At 37.5% G+C, this 18260-nt stretch overlaps 3 protein-coding genes across 5 annotated transcripts; 2 read left to right on the top strand and 1 right to left on the bottom strand.

Annotated features, from left to right (window-relative positions):
- Positions 1-2523: 2523 nt before the first annotated feature.
- Positions 2524-5879, top strand: LOC132187119 (zinc finger CCCH domain-containing protein 1). Its single transcript, XM_059601306.1, has 4 exons — positions 2524-2668; positions 3762-3829; positions 3949-4781; positions 5547-5879. The coding sequence occupies exons 2-4, from the start codon at positions 3793-3795 to the stop codon at positions 5649-5651; spliced, it is 975 nt and encodes a 324-aa protein (XP_059457289.1). The 5' UTR covers positions 2524-2668; positions 3762-3792; the 3' UTR covers positions 5652-5879.
- Positions 5880-5958: 79 nt separating this feature from the next.
- LOC132187118 (phospholipase A1 PLIP1, chloroplastic) lies at positions 5959-11253 on the bottom strand. Of its 3 annotated transcripts, none has more exons than XM_059601303.1 (5): positions 11011-11253; positions 7942-8639; positions 7292-7816; positions 6647-7195; positions 5959-6552 (listed from the first exon to the last, which is right to left on the bottom strand). In XM_059601303.1, exons 2-5 carry the CDS (start codon positions 8596-8598, stop codon positions 6178-6180), a joined length of 2106 nt encoding a protein of 701 aa, XP_059457286.1. In that variant the 5' UTR covers positions 8599-8639; positions 11011-11253; the 3' UTR covers positions 5959-6177. The 3 variants fall into 3 exon arrangements, with proteins under 3 accessions (XP_059457286.1, XP_059457287.1, XP_059457288.1); XM_059601304.1 differs by lacking the exon at positions 11011-11253 and adding an exon at positions 10275-10310; XM_059601305.1 differs by lacking the exon at positions 11011-11253 and having other exon boundaries at positions 6647-7063; positions 7136-7195; positions 7942-8936.
- A 4651-nt stretch (positions 11254-15904) lies between these two features.
- LOC132188259 (2-methylpropanoate--CoA ligase CCL4-like) lies at positions 15905-17824 on the top strand. The gene has a single exon (XM_059602678.1). It carries the CDS (start codon positions 16052-16054, stop codon positions 17720-17722), a length of 1671 nt encoding a protein of 556 aa, XP_059458661.1. The 5' UTR covers positions 15905-16051; the 3' UTR covers positions 17723-17824.
- The last annotated feature ends 436 nt before the right edge of the window (positions 17825-18260 follow it).

Below are 18260 nucleotides of genomic sequence, written 5' to 3'. Positions count from 1 at the left end.
TTTCTTTTAACAGTGATTGATTTAAAGGTTGATCGAGACCGTCACTTCAATATTGTAAGATAGTTATATGATAAAAATGTGGTGTATAACATTGGTTATATGAATTTGCAGCTAATAGACGGGTATATTCTTGATTAACATGCATAAATAATTGATTAATCGTGAAGTAAGACAAATAATTAAGTCATTAATAGTAATAATACTTTTTTTTTGTTAGTCCACCATAATTTGGATAGAGTTTTGCATTTCAAACAATCATATTCATAAATTACTTATGATTTGTTGAACCCAACAACTTGGTTAATTACAACAAAAAGCCGTACGAAACTAATATTTGTTTTGTATTCAAGGAGAACAAACGTTTTTTATTTTCTAAAAAGTATTTTGAGTTTGTTTAATAATACTTTTTAAAATGTGTTTTTTAGTTATTGGTTGAAAGATTATTATGTTGTGACATAAATTCAAATAGACTTTACTCTCTGTAACCCTAATCAGGTCCACAATGGAGATCAAACATCAGCCATACATCTCTATAAGGTTATTTATCTTGAGCTCACTAGCAGGGTAGGGAGAGGGTGAAAGGGGAAATTGCCCCTCTTGACTTAAAAAAAAAAAAATTATTGATAAATAAAAAGACAATGCTTATCTACGTCAAAGTAAGAGCATTCATAATGGACTTCTCAAATAAAAGTTAAATTTGAAGGAAAAAAATTTACTTTATTAAATTTGAAGAACTACTTTTAAAATTAGTCAAAAATCAAACTTTATATATATAATTTTTTTACTTTAGTTAAATATTATTATTTTATTAGTTTTAAACCAATCAAGACGGAAGAGGGTAAAAAATAGACTTAAAAATTTATAACACTTTAGCTTTTTGACTCTTGAAATGTAAGGAGCACTCGTAATGGAGTAGCTATTTTGCACTTTTATGCAAAACGGTTAAGCAAATGAGTAAAAAAAATATAAAATAAAAAAATCCAAAATACATTTTTGACCCATGTGTAAACTGTAAATGAATTTAATTTTTGAGAGCCTCTATGATCCGGTCTGTCTGCAAACTCCCCATTTTACAGCACCCAATCCCTATATGACACCTTATCAATTTAAGAAAATTGCAAATAACCAAAGTGAGAAAAAAAAGCAAATCAAAGTGAAAAACAATACCAAAAATAACCTTGGCCGCCAAAACCACGAGACTCGCGGCGTGGGTTTGGCGTGCCCCACCTGAAAACCAAGATGACCAGCCTCAAAACCAGCTTCAAAACTGTCGTGATCCGCTTCAAAACCCGATTCTAATGCCTCAAAACCCGATTTTAATGCCTTAAATCTTGTTTCTAATTGCTCAAAACTCGTTTTTGGATTCAAAACTAAAATTTAGAGGTGAAAAGTTAACAATTTAAAGATTTTATCACTTGAAAGGCCGAAAAAATATAACTCCAACACCAAAGAAACATTGGAGAAGATGACCCACGGGTCTAGCCGTAACTTGCCCACGGGTCTATGTGACCCCTCATCTAGCAATAGGGGTGTCAAAAATAATCGGGAAACCGGAACCGGGACTGGAAAACCGGGAAACCGGGGACCGGTTCCGGTTCCGGTTGCCAAAAAAAAAAACACCGGGACCCCGGTTCTGGTCCCGATTTTTGGCACCCAGTAAAAACCGGGAAAACCGGAACCGGGTCTTATTTTATATATATATATATATATATATTGTCTTTGTAATATGTTTGTAAACTATTTTTATTGTGAGTGTATTTCTTTTGATTGGTAGATTATTTAAATACTTGTTTTATTTTTTATTTTTTTGGGTTTTGAATTGTTGTAGTAAGGGGTATTTATTTCTTGTGCATGTTGGTTTGTTTACATACTTGTTTTTACTTTTTATTGTTTTAATGTTTTCTTTATATATCTAATTTAAAATGATTTTTAGGGTATTTTAAAAAATTTGATTTTTTATTTCTAAGGCTCATATAGGCAAAAACATTGATTTTTTAGGATTTTTAGGCTTTTTTAAGTTTATTTTTTAATTATTTGGAACAATCACAATAAAACCTTTTTAATTTAGACAAAAAGATTAATAGTTTTTTTTTTAAATGAGGTAACTTATGAAAAAAATAATGGGCTTATTTTAGGTATTGGGCCTAAAATAAGCCCCAAACACTAATTTTTTTCAAAAATCGGTTACCGGACAGGGTAAAACCGGAACCGGCCGAGAACCGGAACCCTGGTTAACCGGGGTCCCGATTCCGGTTCCGGTTTTGGCCAAAAATCGAGAAACCGGACCGGGTTAACACCCCTATCCAGCAACAAAAATGAGTTCAAATATGGTGGGTAGGGGTGAATGATATTTTTGTGAATTTTTTTAGTTTTTGCTTATGTGTCGCTTTGTGATTGGAGGGTATAAAAGTTGCCATTTAAGGCTCATCCGTAACAAAGTTAAACTCCTAATTTTTTAATATTTGCCTGTCCCACTCTTTCCCACTCCCTCTCGAATTAGATCCTCTCTCTTCCCGAAACTTTTTCCTTTTATTTATTTTTTGACCTTTTATTTCTTCCTCCTCTCCCGTTTCTCTCTATCTCTCTCTCTCGGCGGACAGCATTGTGAAGCCTCCCTCTCTCTATCACGGCGGAAGCGTGATCCGTCGTTCTTTCTCAGCCGGTGAGGGTAAGCTCCTCTCTCCCTCTCCCGTTGTAACCCATCCCTTCCCCTGTCCCCCCTTCTTGTTGGAGAGATGGGGTATCCACTCTCTCTCGTTTGTTTCGATTCTTGTAGGCGAGATGGGGTATCCATAAACCCCATATTTTTCAGAGAGAATTGATAAATAGATATGGGTGAGGCCGAGAGTGGATAAATTGCGGTTTTGTGGGAATGCAATTTCTGGGTATGTGATAGATTTGTAGCTGGTTTGTTGTGGAATTAGGTTTTCTGTCATTATTAATTCAACAATATCTTTCTGTTAGCTCTCAGTATGCCCTGAATTTCCCCAATGCTTCTGGAAACTATTTTGGATGACGACTATATGGATGACCAGCCAATTCGCATATTGCATGCTTTCATAATTCCATCTTCATTATCTTAATTGCACATTTGCTAAATTGGAGATCTCGGCTATAATTGTTTCTGAACCTGTCAACTTGACCGCCTGGAACGTAGAATATCTACTTGAGTAGATTGATAGCTGAATTCACAATAGAGGATTTGATAAATGGAATAATGTCTCTGATATCTGAATTCACATACGACAGACTTGATAAATGGAATATGTACTTGAGTAGATTGATAGCTGAATTGACATATAATTGTTGCTATGACTAACTACTGTTTAGCTGATGATAGACAGACCTGTAATCATATTGTAAATAGTTAACACTATTACTGCTATGACATTATGTTCCTAATTTGCAGAAACTTTCCGTTTTAGCTTGAATCAGTTGCATAAAAGTATAAAAAAAAATCAAGTTGCATCAGGATTATTATGAGAATATTCTTTTTTTCAATTTTAAAAAAAATATTTCATTGACATTATTATGATACATTATTTTGAATTATGCATGCTCTTCTGTGTTGCTGATGTGTGCTCCCGTGTGTATTGAAAAATCCTTGTTCAATTTTTAAAATCTGGACCTTCTTGTGATGGACACTTTCTTTGTTGGTTATGTTCTTTTATGTTAGATCTCATTTGCAGTATTTTATATTCTTTTGATTTGTGAAGGATTACTAAGTTTAGGACTGACACTGTCTACGTTACTATTTTCAGGAATTCCTACCTTAGCCTTTTCTCTTATTAAATGGCTGATTCGAGTGAAAATCAACAACCTGAACAAGGTATAATTCTTTCTTTTATATCCCCTTCTTTGTTTGCATTTTCACCATTTGGATTCTGTTGTTCCCTTTTGTTTTGTGTTTATTGGCTTTTATCATTCCATTGATATATCTATTCTTAGTCTGCAATTTCTTCAGAAAGCCATCAAGAAATAAAAACATCAGAAAACGAACAGTTGATGAAGACGAAGAGGAGGATTCAAAAACTGAAGGCTCATTCTTACATAGTCAGAAGAAAACCTTAAAGGCTGACAATAAGCTGTATTTTTCTACTGGATCTTCTAAGAACAATACGTCTGCTGAAGCAAAAAGAGAATCTGAAAACACTGTTTTTCAGTTCGAGTCTTCTAAGGAAATTCAAGTTGAACATGATAGCAGAGCAACAGCAACTTTGGAAACAGAGACTGAGTTCTCAAAAGATAATCGAGCATTCCGTGAGAAAGCTCTTAAGCAGGCAGAGGCGGCTTTGAAAGGGAAAGGAAAGAGCTCTGGAGATGGCAAGTTGTATAAAGGGATCCATGGATATACTGATTACAAGGCGGGGTTCCGAAGAGAGCAAACAATTTCCAGTGAGAAAGCTGGTGGGGCACATGGGCCTTTGAGGGCTTCTGCTCACATTAGAGTTTCGGCAAGATTTGATTATCAGCCAGATATATGTAAGGATTACAAAGAGACTGGTTACTGTGGGTATGGAGATTCATGTAAGTTTATGCATGATCGGGGGGATTACAAGTCTGGATGGCAGATGGAGAAGGAGTGGGATGAAGCAGAGAAAGCAAGAAAGAGAAATCTAGCTTTGGGAATAGATGATGTGGATGATGGGGGTGTAGACCCTGGCGACGAAGATGATGATGATGATTCGTTGCCCTTTGCATGTTTCATTTGTAGGCAGCCTTTTGTTGATCCTGTAGTAACCAAGTGCAAGCACTATTTCTGTGAGCATTGCGCATTAAAGGTAATCCCTTCTATATCAACTTATGATATCTGTTGCATGATCAGTTTACTATTTGTGGATATATGATGGCTTTGGCACAAACATTTTAAAAAAAGAAAGGAACAAAAAATTGAGTCATATAACAGGAAAAAGGCAGCCCTTTTATATTTTAAAATGAAGAGCAAGTTGTAGTTTATTAAACATGACAGATCATAGGCCTGCTAAAAAGGTTTATCACCATGTTGTCCCTCAGTTCTAGTAGCACACACATGCTCGCTTATGTACGCATGTAAAATCACTAAATCTGTAGATCAGGAGTTCTGCCATGTATTTTCTGTAACAAGTAGTTTTAAGTCCAATTTATTGGAGAATGGAATTTTAGGTTTGTTAGTTTCTTTGGGATTTCAATTTTTAGGCTGATTACTTGTCGAGTTCAAGCCATCCATGCTCCACAAAATGTCGAGTCTGTAACTTTAGGCACTTGATACAAATGTTTGTTGGGTCTATCAAATCTTTGTGGGAATAGGGTCCCAGGACCTCCAATTAACTGATTCGATAAATATTTTACTAGGAATTTGTAGCAAAATTGATTGCACAGCTGATGCAGGAGCTATTAGCAAACTGCATTATAAAGATGTACATCACTTATGTGTCTTTTTATTTGCTTTTGTTCTGCGCTTGAGGATAATGGAGTATGTCATTTAAAACATGTCTGTCTGGTTATTTTTTTGCCAATCTCTCCTTCATTTTACATTGTAATCTAACTCAGGTTCATTTCATTTTCAGCATCATTCAAAGAACAAGAAATGCTTTGTTTGCAATCAGCCCACTCTTGGCATTTTCAATACAGCTCAAGAAATACGCAAAAGGATGGCTGCGGAGGGTAAATAATGGTCTCAGTGGCTCGTCATGATCGTTATTGTGTAGCACTTTTTTTCCTTAGCTCTCTTTTAGTGTTGTTGGAATTTTTTCTATTTTTTATTAGTGAGTTTTGAAAGAGGAATTTCAATTGTGTCTCTTGTATGTATATGTGCGATGCCTTTGGCAAATTCTCAATGAATCGATTATTACCTTCAAGAAATTAAAAAAGGATCTTGGATGCTGGTAAGCTGCCTGCCATAGCTTTCTTTTCTCTTCTTTTCTTGTTTGGGTAAGTGGCATGCTATAGCTTTGAGCAAGGATGTATTAGAAATAACATATTATTAACAGTGTGAGTCAACGATGAGTAACCCAAGTACAGAGATGAGTGAGATGTTTAGCAATATGTGCATGAAACAGATATGCACGATTAGAACATGAAACGCTCTTGATTTGAGCGTGTCAATCTGCATCCTTTACATGTATAGGTGGAGAATCCCTGTGAATGGGTTTCTTCATACTCCAGTCATTATCTCCTTTGTCACTAAACTGTTGTTGTTCAAGTTACTGTCAGGGTCCATGTGTGTGGAGATGGTGAAGTCAAGAGCGGCCACAGTAGATTCCGCCGTTCTCTTACTCTCCGAACAACCATCTTTGTACGTTGCCGTAGCACCCCATTGATGGCCTTCAGATAGTTGCTCGAGTCATGGTCTCTAAGGATCGTACCATTGGAACCGTAGGCGGTAGGATCGCTTAGTGTCTCTAGTGGGTGGGGACTGTTGAGGAAAGTTCGCAGGGCATTTGCGGAGTAGCCGGAGTGAGCCTTGTCCAATACATACAGAGCACTCCCTGGGGGGAGCAAAGGATGCGGAGGAGATGACTTCTCATCAGGTTGCAGAATGAATAGTTTGCCCAAAGGCGAGTACAATAGTTTCTGCATAAAACATGGAGACAAGAAAAAGTGAGTGAGAAAACCAACAGTTCTGAGCTTCAAATTCGTCAAATGGGTACTTTCATAAAGACCTTACATTTTTTATTAAACAAGAATGTGTGCTAAAGGCGCCATTTAAACGCTTGAGTAGTACGGCAACATGGTCAGGGTAGTTGCAGGAGAAGGCTCTAGGGACGATATCTCTATGCATCATCACACAGTGAACGTGGCTCTCATCCAAACCCAACTCATCAAGTATGGCTTCGCCCCCACAGAACACAAATGGTGAGCCAAAAGTGACAACCGGCCGGAGAGTGGAGGGCTTGATAACTTTCCTGGTCAGTAGCATCAAGTTGACTAAAAGAGAGAGACTACCCCCAAGAGAGTGGCCAGTAAATTGAAGTTTTGCACGATCTCCATATGTGTTCAAATGGTCGATTATTTCTGGCATGAATTGCTCATATATTCCCTTTGCAGCTTCATAAATTCCTCTATGAACAAGCACATCTGTACCCTGCAACCAGGACAGGGATTCAATGGTTCTGTCGGTAGACATGCATTTACAGAGCAGAGGAGAGATTGTTACCTCAAATTTCGTCGGTTCAAAGAAAAGGTTTGCTTGCCAAGACGATAAGGAGTCTGATCCCTGCAACTCAAATGAAAATTCTCTGTTACATATACATGGAAAATCTGTGGCCTATAGAATAGAGTTTGATGAATGGATGAAGTAGGAAATAATTACCTGAATCACGAAGCAGCGAGTACACGTACTCAAATCATCACAAACAAACCATTCACAAGGTGATGAATGGAGTGACTGAAGGGCCCTTGCTGCCTCCTGCTTTTCCCTCTCTCCAGCAGCAACCACTGCAGTCATTGTTGAAGCTGCCATGTAAGCAGCCACCTCTTGATTATACAATCGGGGTGAGTCCTCTCCCTCCTTGTGCGGTTGAGCTCCGTTTTCACACGAAACCTCGCCATCACCCTCTTGCTGTGGTTCAGAGCTAAGGAACAAAAGGCCCTTGGTCCGTGATTGGAGGTACGAAGCAGCCGAGGCAGCAATCTCATAAGCAAGAGATGAGCGGATCGGACGCTTCTTCTCAGATTCCAAATCCTTCTTTGAACTGGATTCATCAGCTGCTGAGGCATCTTGGGGTACTCGAACAGAGTCCTCATCAAGTTTGGCTTTAATCGCAGCTGCCTCTGCTTTCTTCTCCAGTGAAGATGTTACCAACTGCAGGCCGTAATACTTCCTCAAATCCTTGGCCTGCATATTAGTGGATTAAGCTACTTTGTTGTACTAACAATATTTGATCCATCTATCCAGAAATCAGATAAAGAACTTCACTAAAAAAAATCAAGGAAAACCCGTCTGAAAGATGGAAAACAAACCTTGATTGCTGGTATCACATAAGCCATGTTGCACAAGAACGCCAATTGAGAAAATTGCTTGGTATCAGACCATGGAACTCGAACCAAAAGCCTTGAGAATGTTTTGCGATCATATCCGACTCCTCCTTCTTCTTCTGAACCATAACAGGCTGCACAACCACCTTCATCTCCACCATAATCACAATCACCAATGCTGCCCTCTTCACAGCCAATGTCTTCACCCACACTCTCTTTCTGCTGCCTGTTTATCCAATGACTTCTTATTTCCAGCAGCCTCTCCATCCAATTCGATCTCTTTCTCTCCTCTTCTTTACTACCGTCCACCGAGCTCTCCTCTATATTCATATCCTTCTCCACCATATTCATCTCCTTACTTGCCTCTGGGTCAAACAAGTTTGGGAGAATAGAGCTAGAGAATTGGAATGGGAAAATTCCCAAAGAACGACTGTTCCTTAGTTTTTGCTGTGTGGCAGTGGCTTGGATACGGTTGATGGGATAAACAAGGTTGTTGTCAGAGTAGGACCTCCGGAAACGGGGTCCATTGTGAAGGTCCTTGACAGAATGCGAGCGGCGCAGACCGACGTGCTCTTTGAAGATGTCCTCCGTCGTTGGAGCAAACTGCGGAGATGTTGGAAGAGAAAATGAAGTGCATGCCATGGCCTGCTTGATATTTGCTTCTGTAGAATGCTACCAAAATTCTGCAGATATCATCAAACTTTGTCAGTGAAAAAAAATGCTACTCCTTTTTTGGGTACTTGGGCGGATTTCTTGGAAACAAATTGATTCGTAACAGTGGACCTTATAAGGACACTATGCAATCCTTGTTAACAACAAGAACCTTTGTTTTTTTGGTTAATTTAGATGCCATCATTTGCAACACTTGAGATATGCTGTTGCTATAAGAAGGTATGCTTGAAATCAAAACCAACATTTGTACTTTTGACTTTGACTCGATGAAGGCAAAGTTAATAATAAAACACCACATGCCATGAATATCATCTACTGATGCCAATGGTGACAGACTTTTCTTGTTTTCTATCTATTTTTTTATGGGATCCTTCCACTTTAGCCTTCTCCCAAGCTTGGAACCCTCCTCCCTGATCACTACCTGCCACAAACTATGGAGTTGAAATCAACAAATCTCAATATACGAGGCTAAGCTTGGGAATAGGAACAACTACAAGATAAACCTTTCATGTAACAACAAAGATTATATAATATAGAAATTTTAGCTTTGCTTCATGTATTTCCTTCCCCTTCCATTTTTTTTTCTTTTGACTTCCCTTTCCTTTTCCTTTTTGTCAGTTTTTATATATATTCTTATCACTAGATAATCCAAAACGCAATATCTATCTTCTAAAGTATCAAACTCTCGAATCCTTAGCCTATTTAAATACAAGCAAAATTATACCCTATATGTGGGAGCTAGCGATTGGTCATAGCTCATTTTCAGTATTTTATAATATAAACTTCAGGTAGACTTCACTTTTGAAAATTGGCTTATAAAGAGAGGATGTCCAAGATTTATATACACATAGTTAAAATTAAATTTTTAATCTATATGAGACACAATGATAGTAACATACCACCACGCTTTGTGGCTGATGTCCACGACGGCCCGCTCTATTCATGCTGACTCATTATTTTAATCTAACTCATAGGTTGTTTCCTCCGTGGCTCGAACCTGTAACGTAATATTTGCATACTAAATGATACAAATTCTGGGTAGAACTCACGCTTGAAAACTGGCTTACAAGGGTAGAACTTCCTCAAGTCTAAACTTCCTCAAGTCCAATTGAATTATAACTTGTTTGAGTCTCGTCAAAATCAATGAAACCTAAGATAATTTATACTTATTAGTCATCAAGATTCTCATTACAAGAGTCGTACTCATAACTTTATATGTACCAAGTAATGCCTTAAAAATATACAGACGTATGTGTTTGGTAGTAATCCATTTTCAGTGTTTCACGGCCATTGGCCACATCCATTCACATCCTCCTCTCTTGAAATTGCCGTGAACTCAAAGAGCTTCTTGGAGTCCACGTATTTAGATGAAAAAGGCTCCATATATAGAACTTAAAACATTGTACTAAAAACGAAGATTCCAATGTATGATGGGGCAATTATATTGATTTATATTACTTCTATAGGATTAATTTGAAGGACACGAAGACAACAAAGCATAATTAAGGCGGTTTGTTTCAACCTCAGTTATAAGTATTGAATAGGAAAAAAAAAAAGTGATAAGTATTTTTCAAAAACAATTATTGATTCTCGATGTTTGTCTATAGCTTTGAAAAATATTTTTCTGCTTTACCTACTTTTCACACCTTTTTCACATGCTGATGTTTTGTCAGGCGTGGTTCCTAGCCCTTTTTTTTTTTTTTACATGTCTGCACAAGAGAGGGAGGGAGAATTCGAACTAGTAACCTCCGTTTTATTAGGCATGGTCCCGGCCGATTGAGCTACCTCTTGAAGACGTGGTTCCTAGCCGATTGAGTTACTACTTTCAGACTAAAAGAATTCCATAAAATGTCACCTTAATCAATAAAAAATTAGTGTAATAAATAAATGTAAAAAGTAATATTACTGTAAAGAAGTAAATTATTAATATTAAGTTTAATCTAAATGATTAGTATTCAATTCGGTTAGTTTAAAAAAATATTGTTTTTTATTTTTTATTTTTTTAAAGAAAAAAAATGTTCAATTTAAAATAATTTTGAATGTTTTATATCTAAATTGTATTTTGAATCATTGGTTAATTAATGTTTTGAAAACAAAATGTAAAAAAAAAAAAAAAAAATGTTATAAACAAAGCCATAATATGTAATAAAGTTTTTACCGAGAGAGGTATTTGATTCGGCTTGAAAAACTTGATCAAACCAATATATGTTTTACATTAAACAAAAGGATGGAAAAAATCAAAATGGTACCATGGTTTACAACCATCTTGAGTTTAAGAATACAACGAATTACTTTTCCTTAATTTATTTACATAAATTAAAAATAAAAAATGACTGATCATAAAAACTATATCAGTAATCAATTTACAGAGAGGAGGCGTACCTTGAATAAAAAAGAACCGTTGAATTGGATTAAATCCTTTGTCCATCTTCCACAGGCAGCGAATCGGACGGAGGAGAACGCAATGGACAAAATGCACGTCACATTAGTTCTTAGATCAAAGAACCAAACCGCAAAACGAAAAATGCAGGTGCCTACCTGCGATCGAGCTCCAGTAATGGAGGTTTTGTTTGGTCCAGCGAAGAGAGAGTATTTGATGTGAAACTATATGAATTTAGAGACGAGAATCTGAACCATCACGAATTATATTGTATATTATTTTTGTTTAATTAATTATAAATATATCTTACCAATTGCCCCCCTCTCTCTCTCTCTCTCTCTCTCTGTGTTTGTGTGTGTGAGAGAGAGTGAGATCTAGTTGTTACTAAAAATGGTGGTGAAAATGAATTATATTGGCCGGGTGGAAGCGATGAAAGAATCGCAGAGAAAGAGACGTAGGAGAATCTGTTCACGTGACTTCCCACGAAATTTCCCTTTTACGAAAATATCCCTGTGGGGCTGTCTCTCCTCTCCTGGACCAAGTGTGCGGTTGCATGAAGCAGCTAATGCCAGTGGCGTCCACATTTCGTGACACCGGTGGCACAACCCACCTCATGTTTATTAGTTATTACAGCGCGGCGTTATGACGGAAAAGGCCACGAGGCTGTGAGTTGAGAGGGACCTAGCTCCCTCGGTGGCTTCCGGACTTGCCACGTTCTCCTCCGGGTGCACCGAGGAGGTTTGTTTCTCCACGTGAAGAGCGAGCGCCGAGCAGGCCACTTCAACCGCCAGCGCCGAAATCGGAGGATGGCCAAATTTATAAGTACTGTCTACTATATATACGAGACTAAATATGTACATGATCATGCTACTAAAGAACATAAAGGTCTTGAACAAATTTAATTAAGAAATGAAATTAACCAACACTTTGTAAGCCCAATAACACTAACATCCATAAATGAAATTGAGAGAATATCCGTTACTGCATCTAACCGTATTTATGATATTATATTATTTAAAAATTTTAAAACTATCACAACATAAGCAACAAATATATTGTTACATGCTATGAAATCTTTTTTCTTTTTTTTTTTCTTTCTTTCTTTCTTTTCTTTCCTTTTTAATTTTTATTGCTGATTCGCTAGAGTTTTATTTAGTCATTTCCACCTCTCATGAGGCATTATCCATTGCATTCAACGATTTAGCCACCCCCAAAATCACAAGCTCAGCGCCCAGCCCTCACCAACGCGCCGGCCACCTCATCCATCTCGCTCTTCGTCCCCTCCACCGTGTTGCTAGCCCAATCTGTCTAAGTTCTCAAATTGAATTTTTTTTTTTAAAAAAAATCTCAATCTATTTTTCTTTGCCAAACCTAGCGCGCATCTAGCACATTCATCAGTGCCCTAGCTTCCCGTAGGCCGTAGCCACCAGTTGTTTCTCCTTCCGACATCCACGCAACAGTGCATGGATCTCATGCGCCAGTCAAATCACAAATGCTGCTACCCCCCCACATCGACTATTGTTGGTCGTTGTTGTTAGCAAGTAGGGGTTTAGGTACGGTTGAAGGATATTTCGAGTTATGCCCCTATTTTTGTCCCTTATATTGAGGATTCAGGTAGGGTACTTGAAGGGTCTCGCAATGGTCATACTCTTACTCGTTCCATGCTATTCCGTAGATTGTTCCGCTTACAAAACTTTGTCTTCTTCTATTGAGTTGGGTAATTTATTTGACTCTTCTTAATCTATTAGAATTAGTACTGTCTTCTGTTTATTTTGAGGTTTTCATTAGGGTTCTCCACCTATTTTCTTTTCTTTTGATGTAATCTCCACTTTTTTCCTTTCCCGGCTTTGATAACAAAAACAAAAAAACAAAACATAATATTTCCTATCAGAAGCTTCAAGAAGGTAGGCCCTATTCCACAAATCTTTCCATCCAGAATACATGAGACACTATAACAAGCAAAGAAAAGAAATCCCTGCAAAGTTTACTTTGCGGCTTTGCCACCTTAAAAATGCTGTAAAGGATTTCCATAATATATACCATGAGACTCAGAAATAGAAATTTCTCCAAAATATGGTAAAAGAAAATCAAAAGAAAGTGTCGGTGCTAAAAACACATGTTCAAAAAACATTTATTTCCAAACAAATCAAATAAAACACATTACACCATAAACAAAAAACATATTTTCCATTTTGAAAAGAGAAAACCATACTGCATACTACTGCATTTCCATATCATTAACTATGTATATAAGGAAATCTATTCAAAGAAATTAATGAAGACTGATTGCCACCCTAAAAACCTGTAAAGCCTTGCCATAATACCATGAGATACAGAAATACAAATTTCTCCCAAATCTGGAAAAAGAAATTGAAAGAATATATTGCATATTTTTCACTCTTGAAAGAGAAAATATGTAGTTAGCCCATAACCCCAAAAGGAGGGTTCTAAATAGTTGAATTCAATCAAGTATTTTTTTTTTTTTAAATTAAAAAAGAAAGGTTACTTCATGTACGTGATTTGCACGTGGCAGTGAAGTGATGACCGTGGAACGAGTAATTCTACAAGTCCTTCTTATGTTCCTCTTGAGTCTCTCTTATGTTCATATTAAATTCACTATTTGATCAAAATCCAATAATGATCGATCACAAGTCCAATTGTGAATTTAATAGCCATATCATTCTTAGAGGGACTCAAGAGAGACTTGTAGCATTACTCCCGTGGAACAACAGAGGATGAGATCCCACAACTCATTTGATGGCAAATAATTACATGTTTGACATATAAAACTTCAGTTATATTATAAGTATTTACAAATCTATACAATAACTTCTACATCAATTAATATAGGACCTTAAATATGGCATTCAAACATAAAGGAGCACAATTAGGAAAATAAAAATAAAAATGAGACTTTACGAACAGTTTAAAACGTACACTTCAATAAAAACAGTTATCTTTTTTTTTTTACTGTAAAAAAAAAAAAAAAAAAACAGTTATCAACACCATTTACTAAGAAAAAAGAAACAGAAAGCAAGAGAAGGAAAAAGCACGAAAAATACTTTCAAAAAATGCCTGAAAATCCAAGTAAATCACATAAACTAACAACAACAAAAATCATAAAAGATTAAAATGAATTAAAACATAAGACTCTTAATTTTAGTTTCATTGATATAAACTAAAACATTATAAAATACTGTTTCCTAATATGTACATAGTTTAAAATGAAAAGTATAACTTCCAGAAAAAAAAAAAAAAATGAAAAGTATAAAGAAGAAAACTTGGATGATTTTGATTATCAAAACATTAATAGAAAGTAAGTAAGAATCTTTGATTTTGTTCGTGTAATATGCCTATTATATTTTAATACAAATAAAACCCATATAATTATGAACATTCAAAAAAAAAAAAAAAAACGTAGCAAAATAATCAAAATATTCTTTTTATGAATACAAAATAAAACAAAATATTTTACTTAACGTTTAATGCAATAAAAAAAAAAAAAATCCTCTAATGTCGGAAAGCGTCTATATTCCTTTTATGCACAACAATTAAATAAAATTTTGTCTTATTTTGCTTTTAAAAGCAGAAAAACACTTCCAAAAATTGTCTGAAAATCTGAGTAAATCACACACACAAAAAAAAAAAAATCTCATAAAACATTCATACGAGTTTAAACATGAAATCCTTAGTTTTAATTTAATCTATTTAAAATATGAATAGTTTTATGTCAGAAAATGGGCCGGAGGAAAGTCCACCTAGAAGGTGACGCCCTTGGCGTTGTCCAGGCTTTCCAGAGAGATTCATCCTGGCGAGGTAGTTATGGAGTCGTGGTGCATGACGCAAAACAGCAGCTGGCCAACATGTTGGAATGGAAAATGACGCATGTCCTTCGTCAAGCTAATGTGGAGGCTCATTCTCTTGCCAAATATGCACTAACTTTACCCTCAGAATGTCTTTGGCATACAGATTTCCCTGACTGTATTGTTCCACGTGTACTTGCCATGCAAGTTTAATCTTGAGTAATGAAATTTTCGATTCAAAAAAAAATATGAATAGTTTTAAAAAGAAGTATAAAGAAAAAAAATTAGCAAGAAGAAAACTTAAATTTTGATTATCAAAGCATTAATAGAAAATTAGTCGAAATCTCTTATATTGTTGTTGTGATACCTATTATATCTCAATACAAATAAAAATCAAAACTCATATATTTATGAACATTTGAAAAAACAAATACAAAGAAGAAAAAAAAACCTTTTTTTTTTTTTTTGTATGAATACAAATTAAATCAAAATCTTTCACTCAACATGTAATGCAATTAAATAAATCTTCTCATATCAAGTTCCGTTTGTGGAAATACAATATTACTCTTCATTTTACACTAAATCCATACTCTATATTTCATTTGAGAGTCCTCCTTTTGTGCACAACAATCGGATAATTTTTTGCCTTCCTTTTCTTTCAAAAGCTAAAAAAGCATGAAAATCTCATCACTTAATGAAATCTATATAAGAAATGTTTTTGAAATATTTTCCTAGAATAATAAAACCGGTTCAATTATGATGTGTATATGCATAAGAATAGAAATTCTTTCAGGATTAATGCATGCAATACATATATTGTATATATCCGGTTATGGGTACAATGTTTTTAAATTGCGACTTTTGTCTCCCTATAATTTTGGAGAGAAGTAAATTATGAAACCATATAATTATCTCATCCCACATTAAATCTCATCGCTTAATCAAATCTATATAAGGAAACATTTTGAAATAAAATTTTATCATAATGAAAAACCGGTTCACTCCTCTCTAAGGAAGGATTCGGCTTATAATTAAAAACAAACGCTTTTAGAAGTAAATGTTTTAGGTCAGGTTGCTACGTTTGTGTATAATATATTTAAGAAGGTATATTGATATTAAGGTTGCCGGTTATTTAGAAGAAACGGAGCTGCTTTTAATAGTTTTGAACAATTTATAAATAATCTGATACATATTGTCTCTCCCTCACATACCCTCTGCATTGTAAATCTTACTGGGACTAATGGAAGACCTGAAAGCAAGTCCAGCAAATTCATCGCCTCTAACCCCGCTAGGCTTCTTGGAAAGAGCGGCTACTGTGTATGGTGATTGCCCTTCTGTTGTCTACAACAACACCACCTACAAGTGGGCGGAAACCCACCGTCGATGCCTCCAAGTGGCCTCGTCGATCGCATCGCTCGGCATCAAGAGGGGCGATGTCGTGTCCGTTGTGGCCCCCAACATCCCTGCCATGTACGAGCTCCACTTCGCTGTCCCAATGTCCGGGGCAATCCTAAGCAACATCAACACGCGCCTCGACGCCCGCACTGTTTCCGTACTCCTGCGCCACAGCGAATCGAAGCTCGTCTTCGTGGACCACCTCTTTCGCTCTCTCGTCTTGGAGGCCCTCTCTTTGTTGCCACCCAATGCCCAACGCCCCCTGCTCGTCCTCATCGCCGATCATCATGGTGGTGATGGCCAAGATTCCTCATCAGCCGTTGATCAGTTTTGCTCCACCTACGAGACACTGATCGAGAAAGGTGATCCTGAGTTCAGGTGGGACCCTCCCAGCAGCGAGTGGGACCCAATTTCTTTAAACTACACCTCTGGTACAACTTCTGCCCCAAAGGGGGTGGTCCACTGCCACAGGGGCGTCTTCATCATCATCGTTAACTCTCTCATCGACTGGGCTGTCCAAGAGCGGCCCGTTTTCTTGTGGACCCTACCGATGTTCCACGCTAACGGGTGGAGCTACCCGTGGGCCATGGCAGCCGTAGGTGGGACCAACATCTGCCTCCGTAGATTCGATGGACCCACCGTCTTCAGCCTGATTAGAGAACACGGTGTCACTCACATGTGCGGCGCGCCTGTGGTGCTCATCATGCTAACAAGCTCTCCCCAAAACGAACCGCTCCCAAACCCGGTTCAGATCCTCACAGCAGGAGCTCCACCACCGGCCGCGGTGCTATTTCGAATCGAGTCATTGGGTTTCGTGGTGAGTCACGGGTACGGGTTGACCGAAACGGCAGGACTCGTCGTGTCGTGCGCGTGGAAGCCACATTGGAATCGGTTGCCGGCGAGTGAGAGGGCCAGGCTCAAGGCCAGACAAGGAGTGAGGGCCATCGGTCTGACGGAAGTGGATGTCGTGAATGCCGAGTCAGGAGCGAGTGTGAAACGAGATGGGTCAACACTCGGCGAAGTTGTTATGAGAGGTGGGTCGCTAATGCTGGGGTATCTCAAAGACCCGGAGGAGACCTCCAAGTGCATGAAAGAGAATGGGTGGTTTTACACGGGGGACGTCGGAGTCATGCACCCAGATGGTTATTTGGAGATCAAAGATCGGTCAAAGGACGTGATCATAAGCGGCGGAGAAAACTTGAGCAGTGTGGAAGTGGAGTCGGTGCTGTACACGCATCCGGCGGTTAACGAGGCGGTCGTGGTGGCTCGGCCCGATGAGTTCTGGGGAGAGACGCCTTGTGCGTTTGTGAGCTTGAGAAATGATGGGTCCACCCCGAATCCAACTGATAAGGAGATTATGGAATTTTGTAGGGCTAAGTTGCCGCACTTCATGGTGCCCAAGACGGTGGTGTTCAAGGATGAACTGCCCAAGTCATCCGTTGGGAAGATTCTGAAGTTTGTGCTCAGGGAGATTGCCACAGCCATGGGCTCCTCAAGTCGAGTCGGACGTAGTTGACTAGCCCGAGTTGTTATGGATCTTGTTTCTCGCACGTTTCTTTCTTCTTTTCTTTTTTTCGTTAAATTCATGTGTTTTTTTTTTTTTTTTACCCAATTTGAGATGCACTGGTTCGTCTTTGTGGCGAAATAAAGCTATATATGTTTGACAAATTAATGCCATACTTTGAATAATAGTATGTATTGACAAAAGAGGCTACGTAATTTTCAGCTTTTGCTTGTATTTTTTTTTTTTCTATTAAAAAAAAAAAAAAAACACATACTCTTTCTACTGAAGTTGGATCCAATTGAATTGCACGGGAAACGACATGCCATGTCGATCTCTAAGATGCGAGTCCAATTGAATTGCTCTAGCTCAGGCTCAAGCATAGTACCCACCCTGGCGACTTAAGCTTGGACATGAAATGGGGCTATGTCAAGCTTAAGCTCGAGAACAAAATTTAATAAGATAAGCTTAACAAGAACTATCCGCTCAAGCTTGACTTATTTACATTTAAACCTAGTGGCTGAGCTTTTTTTGAAGGAGTAGAGCAATAACT

Source organism: Corylus avellana, chromosome ca7 (assembly GCF_901000735.1).
Source record: "Corylus avellana chromosome ca7, CavTom2PMs-1.0".
Taxonomy (NCBI): domain Eukaryota; kingdom Viridiplantae; phylum Streptophyta; class Magnoliopsida; order Fagales; family Betulaceae; genus Corylus; species Corylus avellana.
Note: the sequence above shows the minus strand (reverse complement) of the source record. Positions and strands in the feature narration are given on the sequence as shown.